Raw genomic sequence first — 25,173 nt, 5'->3', positions numbered from 1 at the left:
AGGAGGAAAATTTTTTTTGTAATGGTAAGGAGTTAAGGACTAAGGAATGCGGAGAAAGGTCATGTTAAAATGTCAATTCCGCACGTTATTATTGGTCTAGTATTTGTAGGTCAGGTACATGAGAGGAAAAAAGTAAGAGGAATCTCTACTTCTAAGTATCGTGGTTGAGAGGATTAAGTTTACAAGGTGAATCCCCAATCAAATCAAATACACTAAGCAAGGTTGGTGGGCGTGGGCCTAGAAGGATTGGTATGTGCGCTCTATGCATCGACTTTTATATCACTTATTGGCATGTTTGTAACGGATCGTGTAGATGAATGAGGATTTAATGCACCTTGTTTCATTTTTTAAGATTTTGAATATGGATATACGGAGGATGGTCCTCAACTCATAACTTTTCTCTTTTGCTTTTCTTTCAAGTAAATAATCTTTGTGTAAGAAGGAATAGCTATTGGATTATTATTTTTTTGATCCATATGAGCCACGAAGGCGGTACAAAGTACAAAGAAGGGGAGGGGGGATTCGAACCTGTGACTTATCGCTCACAGTACCTCAATCTTAACCACTAGGCCAAGACATCTTTGGTTTAGATATTGGAATATTAGTTATCCTATTGGTGTTAATTTTTCTATTAACAATATGGTATTGTTATAGAGTACTTCTTGTTGTGAAAGAGAAAGAGCAAAAGTTTTATATGATACTTTATGTATCTTATTACTTCTTGTAAAATTACATCCTTCGTCCTTTGGTATTTATAAATACTATACTCCTAACTCCCTTAGTATTTATAGATACTTAAACGATTGAAGTTGGGGTAATTATACCCTAATCAACCAATCTTGTTTGGTGTAGTTCATTGGAGATTCACCTTATAACCTTAAGGTCTAGGGGCGAACCCTCCAAAGTGCAATACTCGATGTAGGGATTTTCTTTATATTTCCTCCCAACTCTCAAGTGTTTGGCCCACAAATGCTAGACCAAAAACGTTGTATATAATTGAAAGGATTTGGTAAATAAATTAACAAGATGTAACACGGTTAAAGTTGTTGGATCATGTATGTTTATCTTACTTCCAGGATAGTAAAACAAAGTTTTGGTGATAAATGTCTTTTTTAGGGGGTGATAAAATGTTAAGTTATCTTCTTTAATTTGATGTTACCATTTACTTGGTTGGGTGATACAAGCATTTTTATCTTCAAAAATTAAGGTATAGTTGTTTGTAAATTATAATTGCATTTAATTCGCATTCTTTTTTAATACGACTAATCATTAACTCGAGCCATATCCATTTACATCCAGCTTCAATTTTAATTAATGTGAAAGTTACAAGGTGAATCATCAATCAACTACACCAAACATGTTGTAGATATGTTTCACACATTTTAATATTGCAACATTTAACGTATATTACATATGATTCGAGAGTGTGACATCATTATCCACATAACTTGACTTTTACACTTCTCCTCGAATACCAATCGTGTTAAATCATATATTTATTTCTATCTCTCTCGATAATTAAACATAGAGTTAGCGCCTTAGCGGTCCATACTCCCTAACGCTACCCAATAACTCAAACCAAAGCAAAGAAGAGAAATCCGAACAATCTGAACGAGTCTCATTTGACCCAATTTTCATATTATGTGGTAACACAACCACCTAAAACCCCACCCCACCCGCCGAAATCCCTACACACCCACCCGAAAACCCCACCCGACGAAATCCCCACCCACCCACCCGAAAACCCCTACCACACGCCAAAAACCCCGCCCCAGCCTCGCAAAACCCCACCTCTACCGCCAAAAACTCCACCCAGCCTCGAAAATCCCACCTTTACCGCCGAAAATGAAGGACCGATGTGGTTTTGCGCGAAGAAGATGACGTGGTTTTCGGTGGGTGGGGGTGGTGGTGGTGGTAGGGAAGGTTTTCGTAGGTGGGGGAGGTTTTGCATGGGTGGGGCTGCTGTGGTGGTGGGGAAGGGGCTGTGAGGTGGGGGAAGGGACTGGGCAGCTGAGGTGGTGGGGGAGGGGTGGTAGAAGAGAAGGAGGAGGTTTAATTAATTTAGATTAGTGTAACATGAAGTTAAATTAAGTTAGTTTAATTTTGGTTAATTGTTATAAATAAGGGTAAGTGAGTAATTTTGCAGCATAAAACTTTCTAATTTAGGAAATAAAAAAAATATAACATCTATTTTAAAACATGCAATTTAAGAAAAGTGTAACATTTAATTAAAAACGGAGGAAGTATTATTTTAGCACAACCAAAATCGACCCAAATACAAACATGAACATGACAAATAGACCCGAACTATTACCCACAATGCTTCTAATTTTTCATTCTCCAAGTTAAAAAAGTTTAAACTCGATGATTGAGTTCCATCTGAATTACTAATTCACTTCAATCCGGTTTAAATTTTGGATATAATAATCCCCAAATCATGACTACTCCTATGCCGGAGACAAACTGATCGCACCTCTAACGCAACACCGGGCTGTTTAAGATCCATCTACTGTCAATTTGATAGAAGAAGAGAGAAAAAGAACTTTCCAAGATGGGAGAAGTAGAAGACACCACAAATCCTTCATCAATTTCAAAGAAGAAGGTAAAAAGATTCTGGGAATGGGCAATTGCAGCAATCATTTTCAGACTAATTCTCATCTTCTTCTTCCCACACAACCTCTCTCAATTAGCTTCTCGTCCTGAACTTTCCACGCCACTTACCTCTCTTCGCCGCCGTAAAGCTCTCTTTCTCTCTCCTACTTTCTCATACATAAAATCCCACTTAAATTACATGTTTTGGTGCTTACCCTTTTTATTTTTCTGGGAAATTTTTGCAGTGGCTGAAGGTTATTGGTTGAAGAACCAAGCTTTAATCTCTCCTTATGCTGGTTTGTTTTGAGATTAACCCATGTTTAATTTCCATGTTTATTGAACTGGGTTTTTCTTGTATTTTGATTTTTGTGTTTTTTGTTTTTGGTAGGATCTATGTACCATGGGTCTCCATTACTGCTCTCAGTGCTTGGTCCTTTAACTGTTAGAAAGTAAATTACTTGTGAATTTTGTTGGTATTTTGTGATTGTGATTGATAGTTTTACTGGATTGTTGATGATTTGATGTTGTAATTTGTAGAATTGATGGGCAATCAAGCCACATTTTGTGCAGGTAAATCTTTGCTTTGACCTTTTTTGTTGTTAGTGGTTTAGGATTTTCGGTTGTTATTTTAGGGTTGTATTTTCATGCTTTTAACTAGCACTTTAGTGGTTGATACTGTTAATCATAACTGTTTCTTTTAGTTAGTGAGTTTGGATTAGCTATTAGGTATTGAACAATGTGTAAACCTGCTTTAATTTTGTTTTTGTTGTTAATTTGTGCTTACATGTGAGATAATGTGATAGATATGATACTTCTTCTGGCCAAAAATTGCTATCACAATGTCCTAACCATCAGTTTTAATATGATTTTAACTAGAATAATATCCGTAATGGTTGCGTATCTCCCAATCTCTCTCTCTCTCCATTTTCCCCTTATTCATTCCAAATGGCTGGGGCATCAAGGCAAATCCAATCATGATTCGTATAATATACGAAATGTGAAACTAGTGGTTCTGATCTATATATGACAATTATTTTTTTGGATGATGGTAAAAATAATTAATGAGCATTGTGAATACTTATTTTCAGTAGGTGTTAGGAGTATAGAATTCCATCAATTTTGCAGAGTGTTTGGTCTACCCCTTTTTGTGTGACCTAATTTTGTTAATTGGCTATGGGCAAAATTGGCCTCATCAGTACCAACTATAGTTTGTGTGCAGCAAACAACATGACCTTAAGCGGGTGGACCCCACAACATGAACTATGACTTGGATGTAGCCCACAACATGAACTATGGGTTTGTTTGCAATGAGTGACATAGATGAACTGACATAATTTATTTTTTATTTCACATAAGATGATATATGTTGTTTCCATGAACTATATGGGTTTGAGTGCAAGAAATAACATAGATTGAAGGACATAATATGTTGTTTTAATTCACTTCCAGTGTCATTTATGTCATCTTTGCACCCAAGCGCACAGTTTTTGATGTGGTTTGCACCCGCTTATGGTCGTGCTGCTGGCTGCACACATCATAGTTGGTGTTGTTGAGGGCAATCCTCTTGCGCCTCCTTCCTAGACTGCTAAGGGTTTGTTTGTTTTTTACTCTACGAGTTCTTGCTAATTTCGGACTTTAGTTAATTATGCTTTTATACGACTTCCTGGAATCCTTGTGCATTCTTTTTATTAGTTAAGAATTCAAAGCGCAAACAAAATAAAGAGCATTTTTCTGGTCAATATCAACACTTGGATATAGTTTGCTATTTGTGATTGCAGATTTTATTGCTGCATTGCTTCTCCGAGCAACTGGTCAAAAGCTTCAATCAGTATATCTTCGGAGTTTGAAATCACTAGGCCTTGATAAAATATTGGAAGTCTCAGGTAATCTTTGACATTAAAGAAGGACTAGTGTCTAGTGCCTTGGGCACGCCTCTGCTTTAGGGTGAAAATAGTAGCCAACTAGGTCGATCTAGTTGAATAAACTTACTCTCCCCCACTTTTTTTTTCCCTCTCCTTTTTTCACTATTTCTAAAGCACATTGTTTACCGTTGAAGGAAAGGGTTGTTTTCCAATATAAACATATGTGTTGAAATATCTAGGGAATTTGAGTTGTGATGACTAGAGCCTACACATTGACTGACGTTTTCTTTCTTCTTATGCAATGCACGATTTAGCCTTTGAAGGAAAGGTTGTTACTTTGGTATATATTCATCGAAAAGGATGGATTGCATGACCTCATTCAGTTAGCATTTTTGTTGTTGTGATGGCAAAAAAAGGATCTTTACCCTTCCTTATCAAATTTAGGAAGCTCATAGGATAAATTAAGTTGGATAGACAAAATTCGCAACACAGAAACAGAGTGTTCCTGCTTTAAAACCCTTTCCTCGAAGAGGAGCTTCAGTTTTAATTGGGGGATGACTTGTTTTAAGGAGGAGTCACACTCCTCACCATTTCTATCCTTATTTTTCCTTTACATTACATAGTTTTACCTCTGTGAGCTAACTAGATGTAAGCTTGTTTTTGTTTCAGAAATTTATGCTTCCGGGGACATTTCAGCTCTTTTTTACCTGTGGAATCCTTTGACAATTCTTACATGTGTGGGATCATCGACATCTCCCCTTGAAAACTTTCTCGTGGTTTTGTCTATTTATGGAGCATGTACTCGTAAGACACTAACCATTTTTCTTATATAAGTTGCCTGTTGTCGTGATTCTTTCTTATGTGTACAATATGAAGACTTGATTTGAAGAATCGCCTTTTCTGAAAATCTAACTGGATTTTATAAATATAATCTGGTGCTTCAATATTATCCCTTGAGAACCTAAACCATTTTAAATTTTTAGACTTGACTACATGTGCATGACATGGGAATATGTAAGTGTTACTCTCAGCTATTTCATTAAAAAAAGTTGCATGTTTTTGATCCAGAATGGAACATTGTCCACGCAAATGTAGAAATATCAAGTATCTGATATGGGTATGTAATGTAAGGTTAGAGGAACTGTTCGAGAACCATAGTTGACCTTTGACTCGACCTTTTGTTTGCTTGTTGTAGGCGCTGCATCTGCATCTGCATCTGCATCCTTTTTTCTTCTTATCTGCTTTACTCATGACATGTATAGCATCTCTACTGGACTGCTATTTTTTTTTTTTCCATATTCTTCAAATTATGGTTTTTGCATATATGAGTATTTATTTGTTATTCTTGAAGTCTCCATTAGTGTTGAACATCTTGGATTAAATGGATGCAGGATTAATACCTCTAGCGGCTGTTGGATGGGTATTGGCAACTCATGTATCACTGTATCCAGCAGTTCTGGTTATACCGGTACGATTTCTTTCTATGACAGTGACTTGTCTGGTATTGTCTTATTTAAGCTTTATCTTTCTCTGTTTTTTGAAATTATATCATTCACATTAACTGGCATATTCGTGTTCAAGGTGATCCTCTTGCTCGGCTATGGTCCAGATGCACCTCCTAAGAAATTGTTCTTGCAAAAGAATTCCAGAGAGACTGCAAAGAGTTCAAGTGACAGTAGCTTGCAACATGTGAAACCAAACACTGATTTAGCATCACCTTCTTTTTTGTGGAGACCAGTTATCTTGTTCCTTTTATGGGCATCAGCTTGGTCAATATATATTATGGTCCTGTGTGGAATCTCTGTTAGACAGTATGGTGGTTTGCAAGAGATGTTAAAAAGGTAGTTAGAATTATATGGCTTTCCTGTCACTGCCTGCTTGAGTCAAGGACCTACAAGAAACAGTCTCTTTGCATTTGTAAGAATGAGGCTAAATAGATCCTCGTAGTTTTTAGGTTTAGCCTGTATATATATGTCCCTTATACCCGCCGTAAATTGGAGCCTTTGTAGAGGCATTACAGCTTGTACCACGTCTAAATTGGTAAAAGATGGTAATTCAAAATTACAAAGAAAAAGAGGTAGAGGATGGACACCCATTACTGTGAACAATTGCATGAGCCTTTTTTTCACAAGATTACCTAAAAATTCATTCACAGCTTACTACGGGCCATTGGGGGTAATGTTATAATATGTTCTGGCACTCTATATCAGTGAAGTGTATTCATTTTTTTTTTTACCCCTCAAATATGATGAGCAGTTCCCTTGATGATTTTTTTTTTCTGTTGAAATAGTGTTTGCAAGTATGAGTCAACTGAACAGAACTTGAGCATCAATGCTGCATACTGTTTCGGTTTTGTAAATGTTAAATTAATTTCCATGTTTTACTAGGAGATGTTCCTACTATCTTGAAAAGGAAGATTTGTTAATAACTGCTGTTTTCAGTCAATTTACAAACTTCGTAATTGTTTTTTATTTATTTACAGAAATAACTACTTTGTGTGGCATGTTGACTTGTAGATCACTGCTTTTAACTGGCTTTCGGTAGAAAATTAATGACCTTAAGTGACCAGAATGCCCTCTGAGTCATGCCTAATCAAGTGATTTTCCCATCAGTCATGCCTGAAGTGATTACTATCATTCTTACCTTGCCCTGACTTCTGGTGTGTTTGCAATCAGTCATACACTTTTTTTGTTATTCTTTGTTGGGGGTTAAAAGGCAACTTTTGTTGAACTTTTTCTTTTGGAAAGACTGCATGCTTTCTTCCGTTATATTTTCTACTTCCTAATTAATTTACGGATTTTTGGTTAGATAAGACCAAATTAAAAGGGTTTTTTGTAGGAAGATAATTAAATTTCTTTTGAATGAAAAGACAAATTAAGTATAAATTTTTGTTACTTAAGGCCACATTGCAACTTTCCAGCAAAAATGCCAACCTTTTGGGATTAACTTACTATTTTTCCTTTCTCTTTTGTCGTTTTGTTCAGCAACTCCCCTAGTTTGAAAGGGTTTTATAAAGAGTAAATCTGAATTTGGGGGCAATTGCTAAATAAAATGACAATAAAGAAGGGGACATAAGAAGTCAACCCCCCAAAACCGACTTTGCTGGAAAGTTCTAATGTGGTCTTAAAGAACAAATAATTATACTTATTTGGTCTATCTCTACTAAAAGTTTCTTATCAGGTCTTTCCCTATAAAACACCCTTTCTATTTGTTAATCAAATATGAAAGAGTTAAAAATGTTTTAGGATAGATTTTGGGAATGCTTAAGTTTGATGCTAGAGAAACTACGTCTGATGTCCATACTCTAGCTGGCTAACTTAGCTCGATATTAGTAACTTGAACGGTCCAAGTCTCCTTGTTGATTTTTTTTGAGATGGATGAATTTACTTACTTATGTGATAATTGCCATCCTTACAAAATTGTATATCTTGATTGCCTCTTATCTCTTTATGCGGTTAGAGTTATTCCTATTGATGTATATTTTCATAATCATTGTGCAAAGTTGATTGGGAGAAACGATGTGGCATATTGGGATTAATGTTGATATTAAGCTGTTCATATATCATGAAACTTATTCTGGTGTAATAAGTTTTTGAATAAGGGAATATAACACATTGTGGTTTGACTTGTTTGAGTGTTTTTTGCAGGACCTATGGGTTCATTCTGAGAGTGGAGGACTTGTCTCCCAATATAGGTGTTTTATGGTGAGTTAACCCTGCAGAAACACAGAGATATTTAGTTGACTTATAAGTCTCTTTTTGAGAGGAAGTTGGCTTATAAATCTTGATGTGACTGCTCTAATTTGTTTGATATGCTAATGGCAGGTACTTCTTTGCAGAAGTTTTTGATTTTTTCAGAAACTTTTTCCTGCTAGTAATCCACATAAACATTCTCTTCATGATATTGCCATTGGCCATACGGCTGAAACATAGGCCTTGTTTCTTGGCTTTTGTCTATGTTGCGATCTGTTCAATGCTGAAGACTTACCCTTCTGTAAGTTCCCCATCTTTGAATAGCTTTAGATTTTCGTTAGCATTGCAGATTAATTCGGCTTTATGCTGATTATCATCTGCTTATCGTCAGTCTTTCTGAATTGTATATCTATACAAAGTCAAATATTTGTTGGCAGGGGCATCCGATTTAAATTGTGGTATGGTTTCATCTGAATGAGATCTACGTCCTAATTCTTGTAACATGTAACCAATCTTTAAGAAAGAATTCTGTTCTTTACTTTCCGTGCTGATAAATTATATGAAACCTGGAGTCTTGAGGAATTATCATGGAAGGCAACTTTTGATTTCCAATGCTCGTCAAGTGTAGTGCTCGAAGGTTTCACATCTGATCTAACGAGTGGGTGCTTTTGGGACTGGCTGTAATAGGCTGTTCGAAAGAAAGAATGTGCTAGTTTGGCTGAATAAAAAATTGGAATTTCTTATGAATAGTTACTTAAGAATGAAGTCGTTCATTTGAAACTGGTGGTCAGATCTGTCCAAAATGGATCATATTTTATTGGTTACTTGTCCTTGGGAAAGGCCATAGTGAGAAATTGCTGGAGATGGGGAAGTCGACAGGCTTTTTGAGGTCAAGACCAAGCATGGCACGCCTCATTTTGTATTCCGCCAACTATTTATTTGATAATAATCACAATATTATTGGAACGACAACTACTTGACATTTGTTCAGTGCTACTATTGTGCTATCATGCTATGTACCTAACGTATCCTTCACTTGGTTCTTTCTTGTTTTTGCAGGTTGCAGATTCCGCTCTGTGCCTAGGTCTGCTTGGCTTGTTTATAAACGAATTAGCGGGCAAGTCCAAAAAAATCGTTGATTTTTCTTTTTTGGATTTAAAATGGATTGGCATTTGAAAATAAATTTCTTTTGGTTTGCAGATATGCATTTCTCTTTTGTCCTCTTCTGTGGGTATGTTGGCGTTAATCTCCTAAGTCCTGTTATGCACAACCTGTGGATATGGAGGGTATGTTGTTATTACCCCTCTTCTTTTTGGCTACCTTGGTGAGAGCGTGCTTCATTTTGTCACTTGATTGTTGTGACAGGGTACTGGAAATGCAAACTTTTACTATGCTACTGCTATAGCTTATGCGGCGCTCCAGGTTTGCTTTCTTATTAAGACGCATATAATAATTATAAGGATTTTCTCTGTGTTCGGCCCTGCTCTTTTTGTTCCTTTTTTCTTTTTGCATAAAGTCTATTTGGTGCTGAAGGTCTTTGACAAAAATAGGGATACCTCTCTTGCTGTCATCCAGTCGCTTTCTAAGACAAAGGCTACAATAGAAAATTTATGGCTGTATTTGATCGAAGCTTCAATGTTGCAACTTTACTGCAAGAAGTAAATGTTGTGTTTGCCCTGAAATCCTGCTTTCAGCCTTTGAAGCTTTTGAGCTGAGGACAATAGTTACTTTGAAGCTTGCTAATTAAGTTTAATTATGGTTGGCTTGTATGGTCAGTCTCTTAAATGGGTTTATATGAGGATTTTTAAGGTCTTTACCCTGTCTTTAGCTTCACTTTGTCTGTAGAAAAATGGGTAGAAGGCAATGAATTGAAAGGGCTTTCAATTTAGAGTTGTTATCCACTTATCCTTTTTTACTTTTGGTTGAGGATGCTTTCTCATTGTATATGCGCATGGTTTGAAAAAGAGAAACTTGATACTTGGTGTATCCTATGCTTCATTGCAGAAATCCTTGCACTGCGGCTGCCGCTTCAAGGACTAATGAATGCCTTGCTTAGCTTTCTGCTCTTGTTGACCATATAACTCACTTAGGGGGAAATGCTGGGAGATAAAGAACGGCTGTGGGACTACCTAGGATAGAGGGTAGTGTGTTAATAGCTCTGGAATATTACTTGTGGAGTAGGCATTGTCTGATTCTTCAGAAGAATTGGAGGGCTCCATGTGAGTGTTAACCGCAAACTTTGAAGAGATGTTAAATGTTGACGAGCATGTGTATCTCTGTCAACTTTTTCCATAATGATCGATGATTCGACTAAGTTGGAGATATTTGCTTCTCTAAGATACATTTGACTGGCGCTTTTTGCAGTTATTTCCTCTTTGGTGTGCCTTGAAGTGTGAACTTTTAGCTCGATTCTCTAAGTTAACAACTTATTACACATAATTGTATATTTGGATTAGGAGTTTAGGACATTCAACTCACGTCTACCACTCATATTCCTCAATATAATATTATATATTTTCCTCTATCTTTAGGCAGGCAGTCACATCCACTATATAAACTTCAATATCTTCCAAATGCACACCTTATACTCCCTCCTTGATCTATGTGCCAAAAGCAAATGGGCTATGTATTTTGAGGCGGAGGGAGTAGTTTGTTTCAAGTAAAGTTATAGTCACTTTGGGGGTATTAGCTTAAACAAGTACCCGGATAGAGTCCTCTAGTCACTTCACTACCTCTATAGTCCAACTTGTAACATTTTTTATTATTTTCGTATTGGTTATGTTTGTGTCATTTTTAGCTGATACCCAAGACATAATCTTGGTGTTATGTTAATTGTTAATGGTAGTAGTTGCTTTCTATTATAGCCAAGGGACAATGTGAAATTGTTCTTATATTAATTTCGTTGATTGAACTTGGAAGTGTGCACCTTTTGGATGATTGTCCAGAGGATAGTACTTGCTATATTGAATATTCCAGAAAGTATCTTAAGTGTCCTTTTGGATCTTTGTTCCAGATCATCTTGGTAGTTGACAGTACAAGTGCAATGCTTAACCACGACAGATGGTTGAGGAAGTTGATTACTACGGTGACTTGAGTTGCAGTCATATCATACAGCTCCTAGTCTGTCCAACTTTGACAATTGTCAGCATATAAATGGTTCATTTATGTTGGTGCTTTAAAGTTAGGTGCTGTGCAATATTCACCAGTGACATTCGTCGTCTTTCATCATCCAGTGAAGGTCCCAAAAGAAACATGTGGCTAATGTAGCTCATCTGGTAGTCATCCCCACGGAGGAATCTTTGTTGTAACATAGTGGATTGAAGTATTTTTGGCATCAGAGAAGCAGTAGTTTTCCATACTGGTTAGATATTTAGATGGTTGAGCCTTGTTATTGACCAAAATCAGTTAATAGAAGAATTTTTAGCATCAGGGTTTGCAATGTATTGATTCAGTGAGAACAGTTGGATTTTACTGAACAGATTTACAGATTACACTTTATTTCCTTAAGTTAAATCAATATCTGAATCATACACTAGTCTATGTTTACTATGTCCATGGTGTCTATGTTCAATCTGTTTCTGTTTTTTTTTTTTTTTTAATTAAGGGAAAGAACCAAGCTTCCTGATTACCTATCCAAGAGAAAGAAAATGTCAAATGTATAACATACCTATCTCAGAAAAGAGGAGAGAAAAAATGGAGAAAAGCAAAGACACACCACTAAAATGTGAAGTAACTTAAAACTGAAATTCATACCTGCATCATTTCCCATTTAACAGGTTATCATTTATTACACTCGGGTATCGTTCGTTGGAGTTTTAGATTTTTTTCCCCCTTACAAAGTCAATGAAATAAGAATCAGGGTTGATCTAATGGTTGGTCTTTTTTATTTTCCCTCCTTGCAAAGCAGGATCTCTAAAATCCTCCCACTTACAAGGAATTGGTACATCCACAAATGAAACAAAATATATCTCAAATGTATAGTTGTATAAGTATATAGCAATTACTATTGCATATAGTGAATTGATTGAATATAGTGACATTTAAAATGAAAATGCTACTTGATGTAAAAATATACTAGTATAGAGGTAAAAGCAGCAGCTTCAACTCGAGTAGTAGCACCTGAATCCTTTAATGAGGAGATCTTTTGACATAAGTCACCTAAATTGTTTTCATTCATTGTCGGAAAAACCCCGGGTAGGCTTGTGATGAGACCTACTCGTTTTTTTGGGTTTTTATATTACAACGTGAAAAGACTCAAGACGGAGAGTCAGTGACAAAGTTCATTCAACTTGTCCTGTGCTTTGGATACCAACTACAGGAACTTGATTCTCATACTGGCGGCTTATTGCTACATTAGCTTTGACTAATCAAGCATTCCATTCATTGCTGCATTGCTGCATTTCTGAGCTTCTGCCCATGTTAGATTTGTCCCACACCAAAATCAAAGAACCCATAAACAAATCTCTTACTAAAAATTACGAATTTTAGCTAACTTATCAGTTTCAGCTCCTTTTCCGCTCTTATTACAAACACCCCAATGTAGAGTAGACAGTAGTAGACTAACCAACATCCTGGTCTAAAATCTGAATTCTAAATTCTGATGGAGAAGAGGAACAACAACAACTATGTCGCTTACTACTGCGCACTCACTGCAACACTCCTACTTCTCTCATCAGTCTTCCTCCTCTACACACGCCTCTCCACCGACCGTCAAACATTATCCCACCAAAACGACGACGTTCCACAACTCGATGATGAAGACATCACAACCACCCTTTTATCTGACGAAGACATCCTCGATTTCGTAGGTAAACAAAACGACCCATCTCAAATTTCTGGTTATTATTTCGATCATGTTTCCAACGTTGTTCGTCTCGCATTTAATCGGCGATCTATCGACGATATCGAAAAATGGGGTGATTATACGACACCGTTTCTTTCTGATGATGATCATGTTGATGGTGATGATCGGAGTAAGGCCGCGTTTGGTTCAGATGATGTGCCTGTTGATGAGGGAATTAGAAGGAAATTGGTGAAAGTGAATGGAATTGAAGATGCTCTTTTGTTGAAATTAGGGTCTAAAATTTGGCCACTAAGAGAAGGTTGGGGAGATTGGTTTGATAAAAAGAGTGATTTTTTGAGGAGAGATAAAATGTTTAGGTCTAATTTTGATGTTTTGAATCCGGTGAATAATCCGCTTTTGCAAGACCCAGATGGGTTTGGTGTTACTGGACTTACTAGAGGAGATAAAGTTATGCAGAAGGCATTGATTATTGAGTTGGTGAAAGATTTGGGTAAAAAGATGGATCAAGAAAACACCCAGAAAGTTGCAGATTCTGTTGTAGTTAACAAGTCTGAATCTTCAGGGTTTGTGTATACTGGTGGTGGTGGTGGTGGTAGAAGGTGGGGGTATTTTCCAGGACTGGAACGTCGTTTGTCGTTTTCGAATTTTATGGATGTGTTTTTCAGGAAATTTAAGTGTTCTATGAGGGTGTTTATGGTGTGGAATTCACCTCCTTGGATGTATACTGTGAGGCATCGAAGAGGGGTTGAGAGTGTGTTTTTTCATCACCCGGATGCATGTGTTGTTGTGTTTTCTGAGACAATTGAGCTTGATTTCTTCAAGGAGTTTCTTAAGGATGGTTTTAGGATTGCTGTTGTAATGCCGAATTTGGAGGAATTGCTGAAAGATACACCTACAAGTATATTTGCTACTGTTTGGCATGATTGGAGGACTACAAGATTTTACTCTACTCATTACAGTGAACTTATCCGGCTTGCAGCATTATACAAGTATGGTGGTGTATATCTCGACTGTGATGTTGTTGTACTCAAGCCGATATCTTCGTTTAGAAATTCGGTTGGCATGGAGGAGTTAGCCCCTCAAAGTGCTCTGAATGGTGCTGTCATGGCTTTCAGTAAGAATAGTATGTTTGTTAAGCAATGTATGTTGGAGTTCTTTTCGTCGTATGATGATACCTTGCTGAGATGGAATGGTGCTGAGCTTTTAACTAGAGTGGCTGGAAATCTGTCTACTGAAGCAATTGATGGTGATAAAGAGAAGATGTTGAAAGTGCAGCCTGCATCGATGTTCTTTCCTATCAGTTCATATCATATTCAGAGATACTTCGTCGCGCCAGTAACAGACAGTGAAAAAGCTCATCAGGATGCTATGTTAGGAAAGATCCTCAACGAGTCCTACACTTTCCATTTCTGGAATAGCTTAACTTCAGCTCTAGTTCCAGAACCGTATAGCTTGGTAGCAAGAATTTTGAACAATTGTTGTATTTACTGCTTGGATTTGCTATGAAATTCAAGACCGTTGTTTTCCAGAAAAAGAATAGTTGTACTGTACTATATGATACTATAAGCTCAATACATAGCTTGTATATGTGGGATTATTTTTGGGTATATTGACTCTTTTTGCGGATATTAATTCATATTACATGAATTTCATGCTGCTTGGATTTCGCCATTACATTACATGTCATGGATACTACTCAATGAGGTGTTTGGATTCTCTAGAGTTCTAAAATAACTCTAACAGTTGGGTTTAACATCCGAAATTCAACTGGTGATGCTTCCTTGTGCTCTGAAATGGTCTATTAGTGATCATAAGTCGTGGTTTCCTCCATTTAGATATTGAATTGAAGCGATAATAAGGCGGTTATCAATGCACTCGTGACGGCCCGTTTGGTAATCGTTAATAAATTGCGGTAATGGGAATGAATTTTAAGTATAATTTTATTATGAAAGCACCCTTAAAGGGGAGACATTTTTTCTCCATGGGCAAACAATCTCACCCCTAAACTTGTGTTTTTGCCTCCAAGGAGAAGCAATTTTCATTACCACTCATTACCACCTATAAGGTGGTATTGGATGGGAATGGAAATTCAAGAAGGAAAGTGGACATTTAGGATAAATTAGCATTACCATGGGAATGAACAATGATATTTTTCACAAATTTACACACAAATTCATTCCCATTACCACCATTTATGACCAACTACCAAACGGACCGTCAAGGCCTTTTCCAATGTCCATCGGAAACCTTTACTCTTGTTGCTAACATCAAATTTTTTGATTCATTTTTGTATTATGCATAATCTAGAGAGGTTTTGCAAGCAACATATTTGGATTTTTTTTGTAATCTAGAGAAGTTCCAACCTTATTGTTTATAAGAATAGAAGAAAGAGCTGAATTGAGTGACACTTCTTTTTTAACCGAAATGGATAACATATAGTCAGTTACTTTTATTTATCTACTTTTAGGCCTTGTTTGGTTGACAAAATAAATCATAGAAAGTGCAAATTCCTAGGAAGTAGAAGTATATGAAGTTGTTTGGTTGGCAAAACCATGGGAATTTGCACTTCCTAGGAAGTTCTAGAGGTGATCATTTTGGCCCGGCCCGTTTTTGGGTCGGATTTTGGGTAGAATTTTTCGGCCCGCCCGTATTTTTTTTGGCTTTGGGCGGGCTTTGGGCAAGCCAAAAACGACTTTTAAGTCTATTTTTTGGCCCGACCCGTTTTGGTCCGCAAAGCCTGCTGATTTAGGCCCGAAATAGCGGACTTTGGACACAAAAATTCGGCCCGGCCCGACCAATGGGCAATTTTTTTGGTCACGGCCCGGCCCGGCCTATGATCACCTCTAGGAAGTTCTACTTCCTCCAAAATGGAGGAAGTTACTTACCTAGGTCCCCCTAGGTAAGTAGAGCTTCCCATAGGAAGTCCTACTTCCCATTATCAACCAAAGACAATTTTACACTTCTTAGGAATTTCAAATACATGGAAAAATAACTTCCTAGGAAATATGATTCTCTATATACAACCAAACAAGACCTTAGTATATAGGCTAAATTATGTGTCACTACTTATATCTTTACTTTTTCAATTTTCAAGGAAATTATCATAAAATCGTAAATTTATAAAACAAAAAAAGTTTTCCATGGGTTTGAAGCTAGTATATATTATTTTGTAAACTCCTAATGTAATTAGGATGTAATTATGTTTATCTTAAAGATTTATATCAAGGTTTATGGCCAATAAGCCACTATCTGGGCTCACGTGGCAACGTATTAGAAATTAAGAATGAGCCATTGGGCCCAAAAATAAAAGTACTCTCACTTATTTGGACTGGATACAAAATAACAAAGTAACAACTAACAAGTATTAAAAGAAAATTGATTGGATTGGGCTTTGATAAAATTTCAGATTTTGTTGGAATTAGACCAAATTGAAACTAAAAATCAAACTGTCACCTCCTAATTACAGACCTAAAGAGTCCATTTTCATCGCTACCTTACCTGAAATTATAAGGTACCAAAAGGCCACCTCCCCCACCAACCAGCAAAACTAGGGCATACATCACCGATAAACCACCGATAGGCCACAACGGCCATTTTGTAATACAAAACAAACTGTTAAGGACCCGTTCGATAATACTGTGGTTTTATGTTTTTTAGTTTTTTGATTTTCAAAGTCATATAATATAGTCTTATAATAAATAAAAAAATTAGTTAAATCTATTGGGAACATGATGATTTTGAAAACTAACAACTAAAAAGTGAAAACCACTTTTTCTGGTTTCCTGTTTTTTGGTTTTTAGTTTTCAAAAAGAAATGAAAATTGAAAACAAAAAACGATAACGAATGGGTCCTAAGTGGCTAAGTTCCCTCAGAAAAATCATTTAGGCATTTATTAAAGTGCAAGAGATGTGTCTATGTAACTATGTGACGTTTCTTTTTTCTGTTTATTATGTTTAATTGTTTGGACGATTTGAAACCAAAACAACATAAATTTTATATAAGACTTAAATTAAATCTATCGCAAAAACGGCTAACTTTTTACAGAACATGAAGAGGAAGAGGGAATTTCAACTTTTTTTTTCTTTTCTGACAAAATCAACCAAGTTGAAGTTAGCGCTCACCACACCAATCAAACATTGAAATTATTTTTTTTGGTGTACTTTTAATAAACCAAATTCTTTCCATGTTGGAAAGATTTGGGAGGAATCTGTTGAGGATATGTATACAAAAGGAGTATTTATACATAGTAGGAATTCATTTCATTGTAGGAATCCTAAAATAGGTTGTACTAAATGTTGTGATAACGATTCCCAAATAACTTGTACTATATATTGTGATAACCTAATGAGAATACACAACTTTTTGACCGCTAATCAGATTTTACATAAAGCTCAGTCTTACCCTCCACTATCTTATCCTTCCATCCCAACCTGACTCTCTTTGCTATCCAAATAAAGTGTAAACATTTGAAGTTTGTATTTACAAGTTCGCCAGGACTCTATGTCATTTACAGTTCCGTCTCTACTGAGTAATCACATCAACATAACATAATTCCTCCTTGCAAATGTATTTTTTTTTATAGTTTGTTTATTCTCATTAATACGGCCACTTAAAGGCCCAAGTGAAACAGATTACATGAGATTAGAACTAGGCCGACAGGCGAATAAGGCTCAAGCTAGATACATGGATATTGAGAATAATTTTGGACATGGGAGGATCATAACCATGCGACGAAGTTATCCAGCCTAAGAAGGCCTTGCTTGGCTAGGGCGTCCGCCACTGAATTTGAAGAGCGGTCTTTGTGATAGATATTGGCGATGCAGCCTGATTGACAAGATCTTCTAATGAAGTTGAGTTGGAAGTTTAAGTTCCATGGCCCCCCACTACTTCCGTTGCACCAGGCGACTGCGTTTTTGGAATCTGATTCTATTTCAAATAAACTGGACTGAAAAGAATCATGGGCTAATGAGATTGATATTGCCCTATGAATGGCAAGCACTTCCGCCCTATTTATTTCCATAGTGGGAATGGAGCACGAAAATAGGCAAATGAAGTGCCCAATATGATTTCGAAGGACACCACCAATTGAGGATCGGTTGAGACGGGGATTGAAAGACGCATCCACGTTCCATTTTAGACGCCCAGATATTGGAGGAGACCATGATGAAGGCTGAGGAAGGACAGACTTCGATGCCTGGGGAGCACTCCAAAACAGGCAGCTCGGGTTCCTTTGGATATCAGTGGGGAAGTATGGAAATGGGTCACTCCACGCACTGATCCACCATCCTATCCTTAGGAGAATCAAGTCTTGAAGGCTTGACAAGGAGCTTGAGATATTATTGAAGACCCGAGCATTTCTTTCCTTCTAGAGGGTCCAGATTATGATGAAAAAGGAAGCTCACCACACCTTCTTGAAGAAACAATTCTTCGACGCAACATGCCATTGGTCAAATAAGTCCCTTAGGCAGCAAGGGATCGGAAGACCCATTTGACATTCCATAGCCCTAGCCATTATTCCCACACTTGGCGAGAGAATTGACAGTGAAGAAAAAGGTGATCGCCGAGCTCGGGGGATTGATTACAAAGGATGCAGATGTATTAAAGTACTAACTAGCACAATACGACCCTTTGATTATTCGATTAGCACAATTGGCAAACAACAAATTAGTAACAGATTCAAATACTCAATCTTTACCTACTAAGTATAGATAATATAAGGGACGCTCTTTATTAGTATATTATGACTATGCAAATTTAATAAATGTCAAATTACTTGACAAAAAAAGCATATGTAATATGAGTTTTTTTTATCATACAAAATACTGATTGAGATTGGAGATTGGAGATTTTTGGACAAACAACACTCTCATTGTGCACTATCCATGCACACATATAGATCCTATATTATGGAAATATAGAGTGATAGAGAAATCCACATTACTACCTTTATTCAATCACTATAAAGGGTTAACATTTGATACTCAAAAGTATGTAGTAGGAATTAAGAAATCATAAGAAATTAAGAATATGAGGTTAAAGGATAAACTATCATATTCTTGTATAAGATTTACAAATTTATTCATATGGTTTATTTTATTTTGAGTCAATTTTGACTTTGTTTCTAACCTTTTCTTTTTCCCGCTTGCCAAGACATGTCTTTGTTTTGGGTAAATAAAAGATATGTCTGTAACATCTTTCAACAAGTAATATACTCCCTTTGTCCCAAAATATAGTTCCTATTTCCATTTTGGGTGTCCCAAAATATAGTTCCCATTTCCATATTTATTTCCACATTTTTCGTAATTTGTCTAGAAAACCGTGTCCCATCATTTATTTGTTTCTTGAATTTTGTTTTTCTTTGTTTATTCAACCAAAATGTTACAATTAATGCTCTTTCACCAATTATTCTACATTCTCTCTCCTAAAATTATCTTTTCCCATACAACATTATTTAAATAAACAAAAAATCTTTACTATCCCTCTTATATTCTACTCCCTCCGTCCCATAATATAAGTCATGATTCTGTTTTTACATGGGAATTAAGGTAAACTAGAATCTTGTTTTATTTGAATAAAAAGATTCATTTTTATTGGGAAGCACTTACATGTTTTTTTCTTTTTAACAAAAAGATAAAAACTTAACATTAATATTGCATAGTTTAATGTGTAGAGGAGTTCAATGGGTTATGAGATACTACTTGATCATTAATAGTGCATTGGAAGCTGAAATTATGAGGACTTTTTGGGAGTTAAATTATTTTCATGAGGGTATTTTGGGTATAATTATTGATTGAAAATAGAAACAAGACTTATATTTTGGGACACTTTGGGACTTATATTATGGGACGGAGGGAGTACTTGCATAAATTACCGTGAAAAAAGAAAAATGGAAACTATATTTTGAGACATATCAAGTGTCTTTTGGGAGGGCTAAACGACTTTTTAGTTTTAAGAGTCAAAATTATACATTTAGACTTTCAACAGCCATTAATTTTTTCCCCCCTTCTCTTAATTTGGCAAGAAGTGTCTCGAACCTCTTCCCATACTTCATGTCGTTTGTCTTCGATGTAGGAAACATAGCATTACATTGTTCACTGCCAATATTACGCTTAGAGCAGTTACTTCTCACAATTCTTTATTGCTAGCTTACCTGTGTTGTTGTAACAGGTTGATTAATTAGCTTAATTATTTGAATTAATAGTATGTTTCTGGCTTTAAGCACCAGCTAGCAGTTCGAGGTGCATGTTTCCTAGGCACCGTGATTCATGATAATTGATAAATTTAATTAGATAGGGTCATGCATGACATAATACTCTCGAGAAGTTTCCGGTTTATATATCACCGACTTAGAACATGTTCGACAATAACTTTTAAAATACTCCCTCCGTCCTTTATTAGTTTACCCATTTCTTTTGCACAGAGATTTAGGAGAAATAATATTGTGGCTCATAGAAAGAAAGTGAAACTATTATTTTATATTAAAGTTGAATGTATGTGTGATGAAAGTTTGTAGTCTCATTTCAAAAAAAGCAAAAAAAAAAAGAAGAGGTAAACTAATAAGGGACACCCTTAAAAAGAATACGTGTAAACTAATAGAGGACGGAGGGAGTAGCTTTCAATTGTTGGACTAAGTTAAAATTCTATAAATAATAGAAAGTAGTGTTTGATGAAATACTACTCCCTCCGTCTCAAAATATAGTTCCCATTTTCTTTTTGGGTGTCCCAAAATATAGTTCCCATTTCCATATTTAGTTTCACATTTTTCCGTAATTTGTCTAGAAAAATCGTGTCCCATCATTTATTTGCTTCTTGAAATTTGTTTTTTTCCTTTGTTTATTCAACCAAAATGTTACAATTAATGCTCTTTCACCAATTATTCTCCATTCTCTCTCCTAACATCATCTTTTTACATACAACATTTATTTAAATAAACAAAAAATCATTATTATCCATCTTATATTTTACTTGCATAAATTACCGTGAAAAAAGGAAAATGGGAACTATATTTTGGGACGGAGGGAGTATTTGAAATTGCTTCATGCTCCCAATATATATAGCTAGTGTCGTATAGTCAAATTATTTTTCGTCCATCTTTATTTTTATTTTATTTTTTTGATTAGGAAAAATAATTGGTCCAAAGATTAGGGCACACCGCTTAGAGGTTGGGTATAAAGCTAAACAGTCCAGAATTAAATGTCCAACATATTGTTGGGAAGAGGATTCGAATATTGGGCAATGCCCTGGAATTCGGGGTGGTACTAGAGATGACAGTGGGTAATGGACCCTACCCAGATCCGTGGATCCATATCCATTTTTGACGGATCTGGATCCTCAAATTTTGGACCCTATGGATCCGGGTAGGATCTGGATCCTCCTTAAAAAAACAGATCTGGACCGGGTCCTAAATTATTACCCAGATCTAGATCCGTGTACCCATTTTTATTATATTATTATAATTTAATATTATATTTTTATAATATTATAATATTAGTTAGTACATGTAAAATGGATTTTCGCTTGAATTTCGGATTATTATTTTAATTAATGTGTGATTTTTGTGCGAATTTACAGGATAACTAAGTTCAAACATTGGGTTGATAACTAATCTACAGTTTGATAATTGAATACTTGTAAGTAGCTGAAATGGTTATATTTCAAAAATTAAATGTATTTTTTGGTTGATATTAGATAACTTTATCATTTAAAATCTTTAACTATTATGAAAATTAGGTTAGTTTGAAGACAATAGGCAAGGATCCGTTTTGGATCCGTTTTGGACCCAAATCCATAGGATCCATACGGATCTGGATCCTCATTTTTATTACCCAGTGGATCCGGGTAGGATATGGATCCTTACCTAAAAACGGATCTGGATTCTAGAGGACCCTGTCCAGATCCTACCCATTGCCATCTCTAGGTGGTACTCCACTGAACTACCACATCTCCCTCTTCCATCCATCTTTATTGTTTGCTCTATTTGCTTTTCGCAGTTTGCATGATTCAACCTTGACTATGATACATTTAATTACGTAATAATAAAAAATTGTAGGGATGACAATGTAGTGGGCCGACCCACACCCGTTTATTTTTTCAAACCCACCCCAGATCCGTTGGGTCTAGATTTTTCAGACCCACACCCAAATCTGCTGGATCTAGCGGGTCTACCTGTCCTAAAGGGGTCCTTAGTTTTAGGTTTTCATCACAATTTTTAATATATGTAATTAAAAAATTTCGCCCTAATATATGTCATCCATCCGAGGTTAAAGCATTATCTAAACAAAATTTTAAAAATTAACTAATAAAATCTTAAAATGCTACAACTTACAAAGTTACAAGTCTTTGATTGAGTTATAACACTAACGAGTTAACAAAATCACAACTCATAAAACCTTAGACTTTAGTAAAAAAAAAAGAATTCTAATATGTAAATGGGCCTACGGGTTGGGTCTGGATCTAACATATGCAAACCTGGGTCCGACCCATGCTCTTCAAGTCCCACACCCGACCCGGACTCATTAGGTCTAAAATTTCCAGAATGAGATCTCACGTGATCATTCTTTTACATTTATAGTAAAATTATGAAAGTTGGCCCCTAAAACTCAGAAAATATTGGAGAATGGTTATGATGATTTAAGGGCCAACAAAAGTAGTTGAAAAAAAAAATAAAAAAAAAAATAAAAAAAAAATAAAAAAAATAAGGCCATCGTTTAGAAGATTTCAAGTTTTGAGGGTATTTTTTTGAGTTTATAGATAATGCTAAGACGTGTAATGGTCAAGATCCTATTCATTCTGTCCCATTTTATAGTTCTCTTATTCTATTTTAGGTGTCCTAATATGTTGTTCCTATTTCTTTTTTTTTTATTTTTGAACATCACTTTTTATTTTCTCTCTCCACCTTTTCACATAGGTTTTTTACACCCTCATTTAATATTTTTCAACTCTCATTGGTTGGGTACAAAAAACATTTTTTTACTCTCTCTCCTTTTTTACATGCCCACCCATATGATGTTCGCAAATTAGCATCCTACACCTTGCCCATGTGGCTGGCTTTTGACAGTGTTTTTGAAAGTGGATCAGCTCTTTCTCTCTCATCACTCACTCTTTCACTTTCTTTCTCTCTCATTTATTTGCTGAAAAACAATTTTTTTTAATGTACAAATGTATATGGTTTGGTGAACAATAGTAATGACCATCAGTGTACATTGTGATTTATTGAATTTCGATATGGTACTGTAATTGTACATATTGAATTTCATTAGTGAACAAACATCAACCCACTAGTGTACAAAGATTGCAAATTACTCACTTGACATCAGCTTCAAGAATTGGGTTACTTTCAGCTGGGGGGTTGTCATTGTACATTTTGATTTTGTTAATGAACAACCACGAAGCCAAGAATGTACAAGGAGGTTGAGTGTGGAAAAGAGAGAAGTGGTGAACAATATATGGGGGCAAATGATGACGGTTGACATCAAATCAGTTAAAATCAGTTATTAAATGGTGAACAGTAACTGTCAAATCAGTTACTTTTTGACTTTTCGACATGTACACTGGATGTAATGAAAATGTACATTAGCTGTCAAATCAATTACTTTTTTGCATGTTGAATGGTGCGTTTCATTCTTCTTGCCTTGCATTTTGGAGCTGGTGTAGGATGCTCATCCTACACCTTGGTCCAGGATCTACTAATTGTATGATGTTCTCATTCTTTTTCATTTTTTTATGACAATAATTTCAAAAAAAAAACAACTCTTAATACAAGTATATAATAATCATTATTTTTCAATTCTCGTGCCTAAAATAAACGGGAACTATAAAATGGGACGGAGGGAGTAGGGAGTAGGGAGTAGGGAGTAGGGAGTATGTATTTAGGCGTACTAACCCCTGAACTTCATGTGATGAATTTGAATGTTCAGGATGAAGTTAAATCATTTCTCTTCAGAAAACACCAGTGGAGGAGAAGATATAGTCAAAATGGATGAGAAACATATGGAGGAAGAAACTCTGGAGAGTTCGAGGTATGCTGGACCTCCTTCTCACAAGCAAAACCTTGAAAAGGTCATCTTTGTGGACAAAAGAAGACCATCTACACGTATGATGTTTTCCCGAGCAAATTAAATGTAGAAAAATTAAGGAAATAGAAAGAGTTTCAATTTGTAAATCCCATTCCCTATCAAATTTAAAGGTTCACCCCTTCACTTCAAAAAAACTAATATCTTAAGGTATCAGAATAGAGATAACTAGAGGATATTTAAAATGAGTTAGTCTTGTATAAACCTAGTCCATATTAATATTATTGTATACCAAATTCACTTAATTAATATAATAACCCTTTTTTATATAGTAACTTTTTAAAATCTTAGTTTACACGTTACTATCTACCATAGTGACCGTTTTTTTCAATGTACTCACTTATTCTTACATTGATTTATCACAATGAAATTTTCACTTTGTGACATAGTAACATTTTCTTTTACATAATCAACCTTTACAATCTATATCTACTCATCTTTATTATTATCTAGTTTTTTTAATATAGTGATCCTTTTTTTTCCATAAAGCACATGATTTAGCCTGAATCCAAATCCTAGATGGTGCGCACACTTGTACATAAAGCATGGTGCGCACACATGTACATGGCTAATAAGCCAAATATATATGGATACCAAGTCAAATGAACATAAGTACATGACTAACAAGCCAAATGAACATATGTGCATCTTTGTTGGTACATGTTCATTTGTATTAGTCAAAATGTTCATAATCTAGTTCTTCATATTTGGCGTGCGTATGGTTTGATAGTCAAATGAACATGTGTCGCGCACCTAACAAAAATAAATAACCTAACTAATCCTCCTAACGATAGTCTATATAGTAGAGTAAGTCATCCCACAAAGAAAAAGTTGTTTTATGATTAGCCCTTCGTAAGACTAAAGGATATTAATATTAATAATGGTTGAATGAACTATACTAATCAATATATAAATAAAATATTCTACAGTTAAGTATCTCCACTAGCATGAACTAATACAAAATAATTCCTACCCCAAACTAATCAATTAAATGTTCAAAAGAAAAAGTTCACCCTATAAAGTACCATAAACCTCTCCTGAGTATTTATGGCTTTCTTAATAAGCACTTAAACCTACTCCTGTGGAATCATGCAAATTAAAGACATTAAACGTGACACTCTAACTTCCTAACAATCCGTTCTACCTACTCC

At 35.7% G+C, this 25,173-nt stretch overlaps 2 protein-coding genes across 3 annotated transcripts; both read left to right on the top strand.

The window, feature by feature from the left end:
• The first annotated feature begins 2,349 nt into the window (after positions 1-2,349).
• LOC104892336 (uncharacterized) lies at positions 2,350-11,659 on the top strand. 2 transcript variants are annotated; one of them, XM_010678240.4, is made up of 14 exons: positions 2,350-2,735; positions 2,838-2,888; positions 2,981-3,041; positions 3,130-3,162; positions 4,351-4,475; positions 5,124-5,258; positions 5,846-5,922; positions 6,036-6,295; positions 8,102-8,158; positions 8,279-8,447; positions 9,206-9,263; positions 9,347-9,432; positions 9,512-9,568; positions 11,160-11,659. In XM_010678240.4, the coding sequence occupies exons 1-14, from the start codon at positions 2,552-2,554 to the stop codon at positions 11,238-11,240; spliced, it is 1,434 nt and encodes a 477-aa protein (XP_010676542.2). In that variant the 5' UTR covers positions 2,350-2,551; the 3' UTR covers positions 11,241-11,659. The 2 variants fall into 2 exon arrangements, with proteins under 2 accessions (XP_010676542.2, XP_048501090.1); XM_048645133.2 differs by having other exon boundaries at positions 2,706-2,735; positions 4,371-4,475.
• An 851-nt stretch (positions 11,660-12,510) lies between these two features.
• LOC104892335 (hypothetical protein) lies at positions 12,511-14,607 on the top strand. The gene has a single exon (XM_010678239.4). The coding sequence runs from the start codon at positions 12,747-12,749 to the stop codon at positions 14,454-14,456; it is 1,710 nt and encodes a 569-aa protein (XP_010676541.2). The 5' UTR covers positions 12,511-12,746; the 3' UTR covers positions 14,457-14,607.
• Positions 14,608-25,173: the final 10,566 nt, after the last annotated feature.

This window comes from Beta vulgaris, chromosome 5 (assembly GCF_026745355.1).
Source record: "Beta vulgaris subsp. vulgaris cultivar EL10 chromosome 5, EL10.2, whole genome shotgun sequence".
Taxonomy (NCBI): domain Eukaryota; kingdom Viridiplantae; phylum Streptophyta; class Magnoliopsida; order Caryophyllales; family Amaranthaceae; genus Beta; species Beta vulgaris.
Note: the sequence above shows the minus strand (reverse complement) of the source record. Positions and strands in the feature narration are given on the sequence as shown.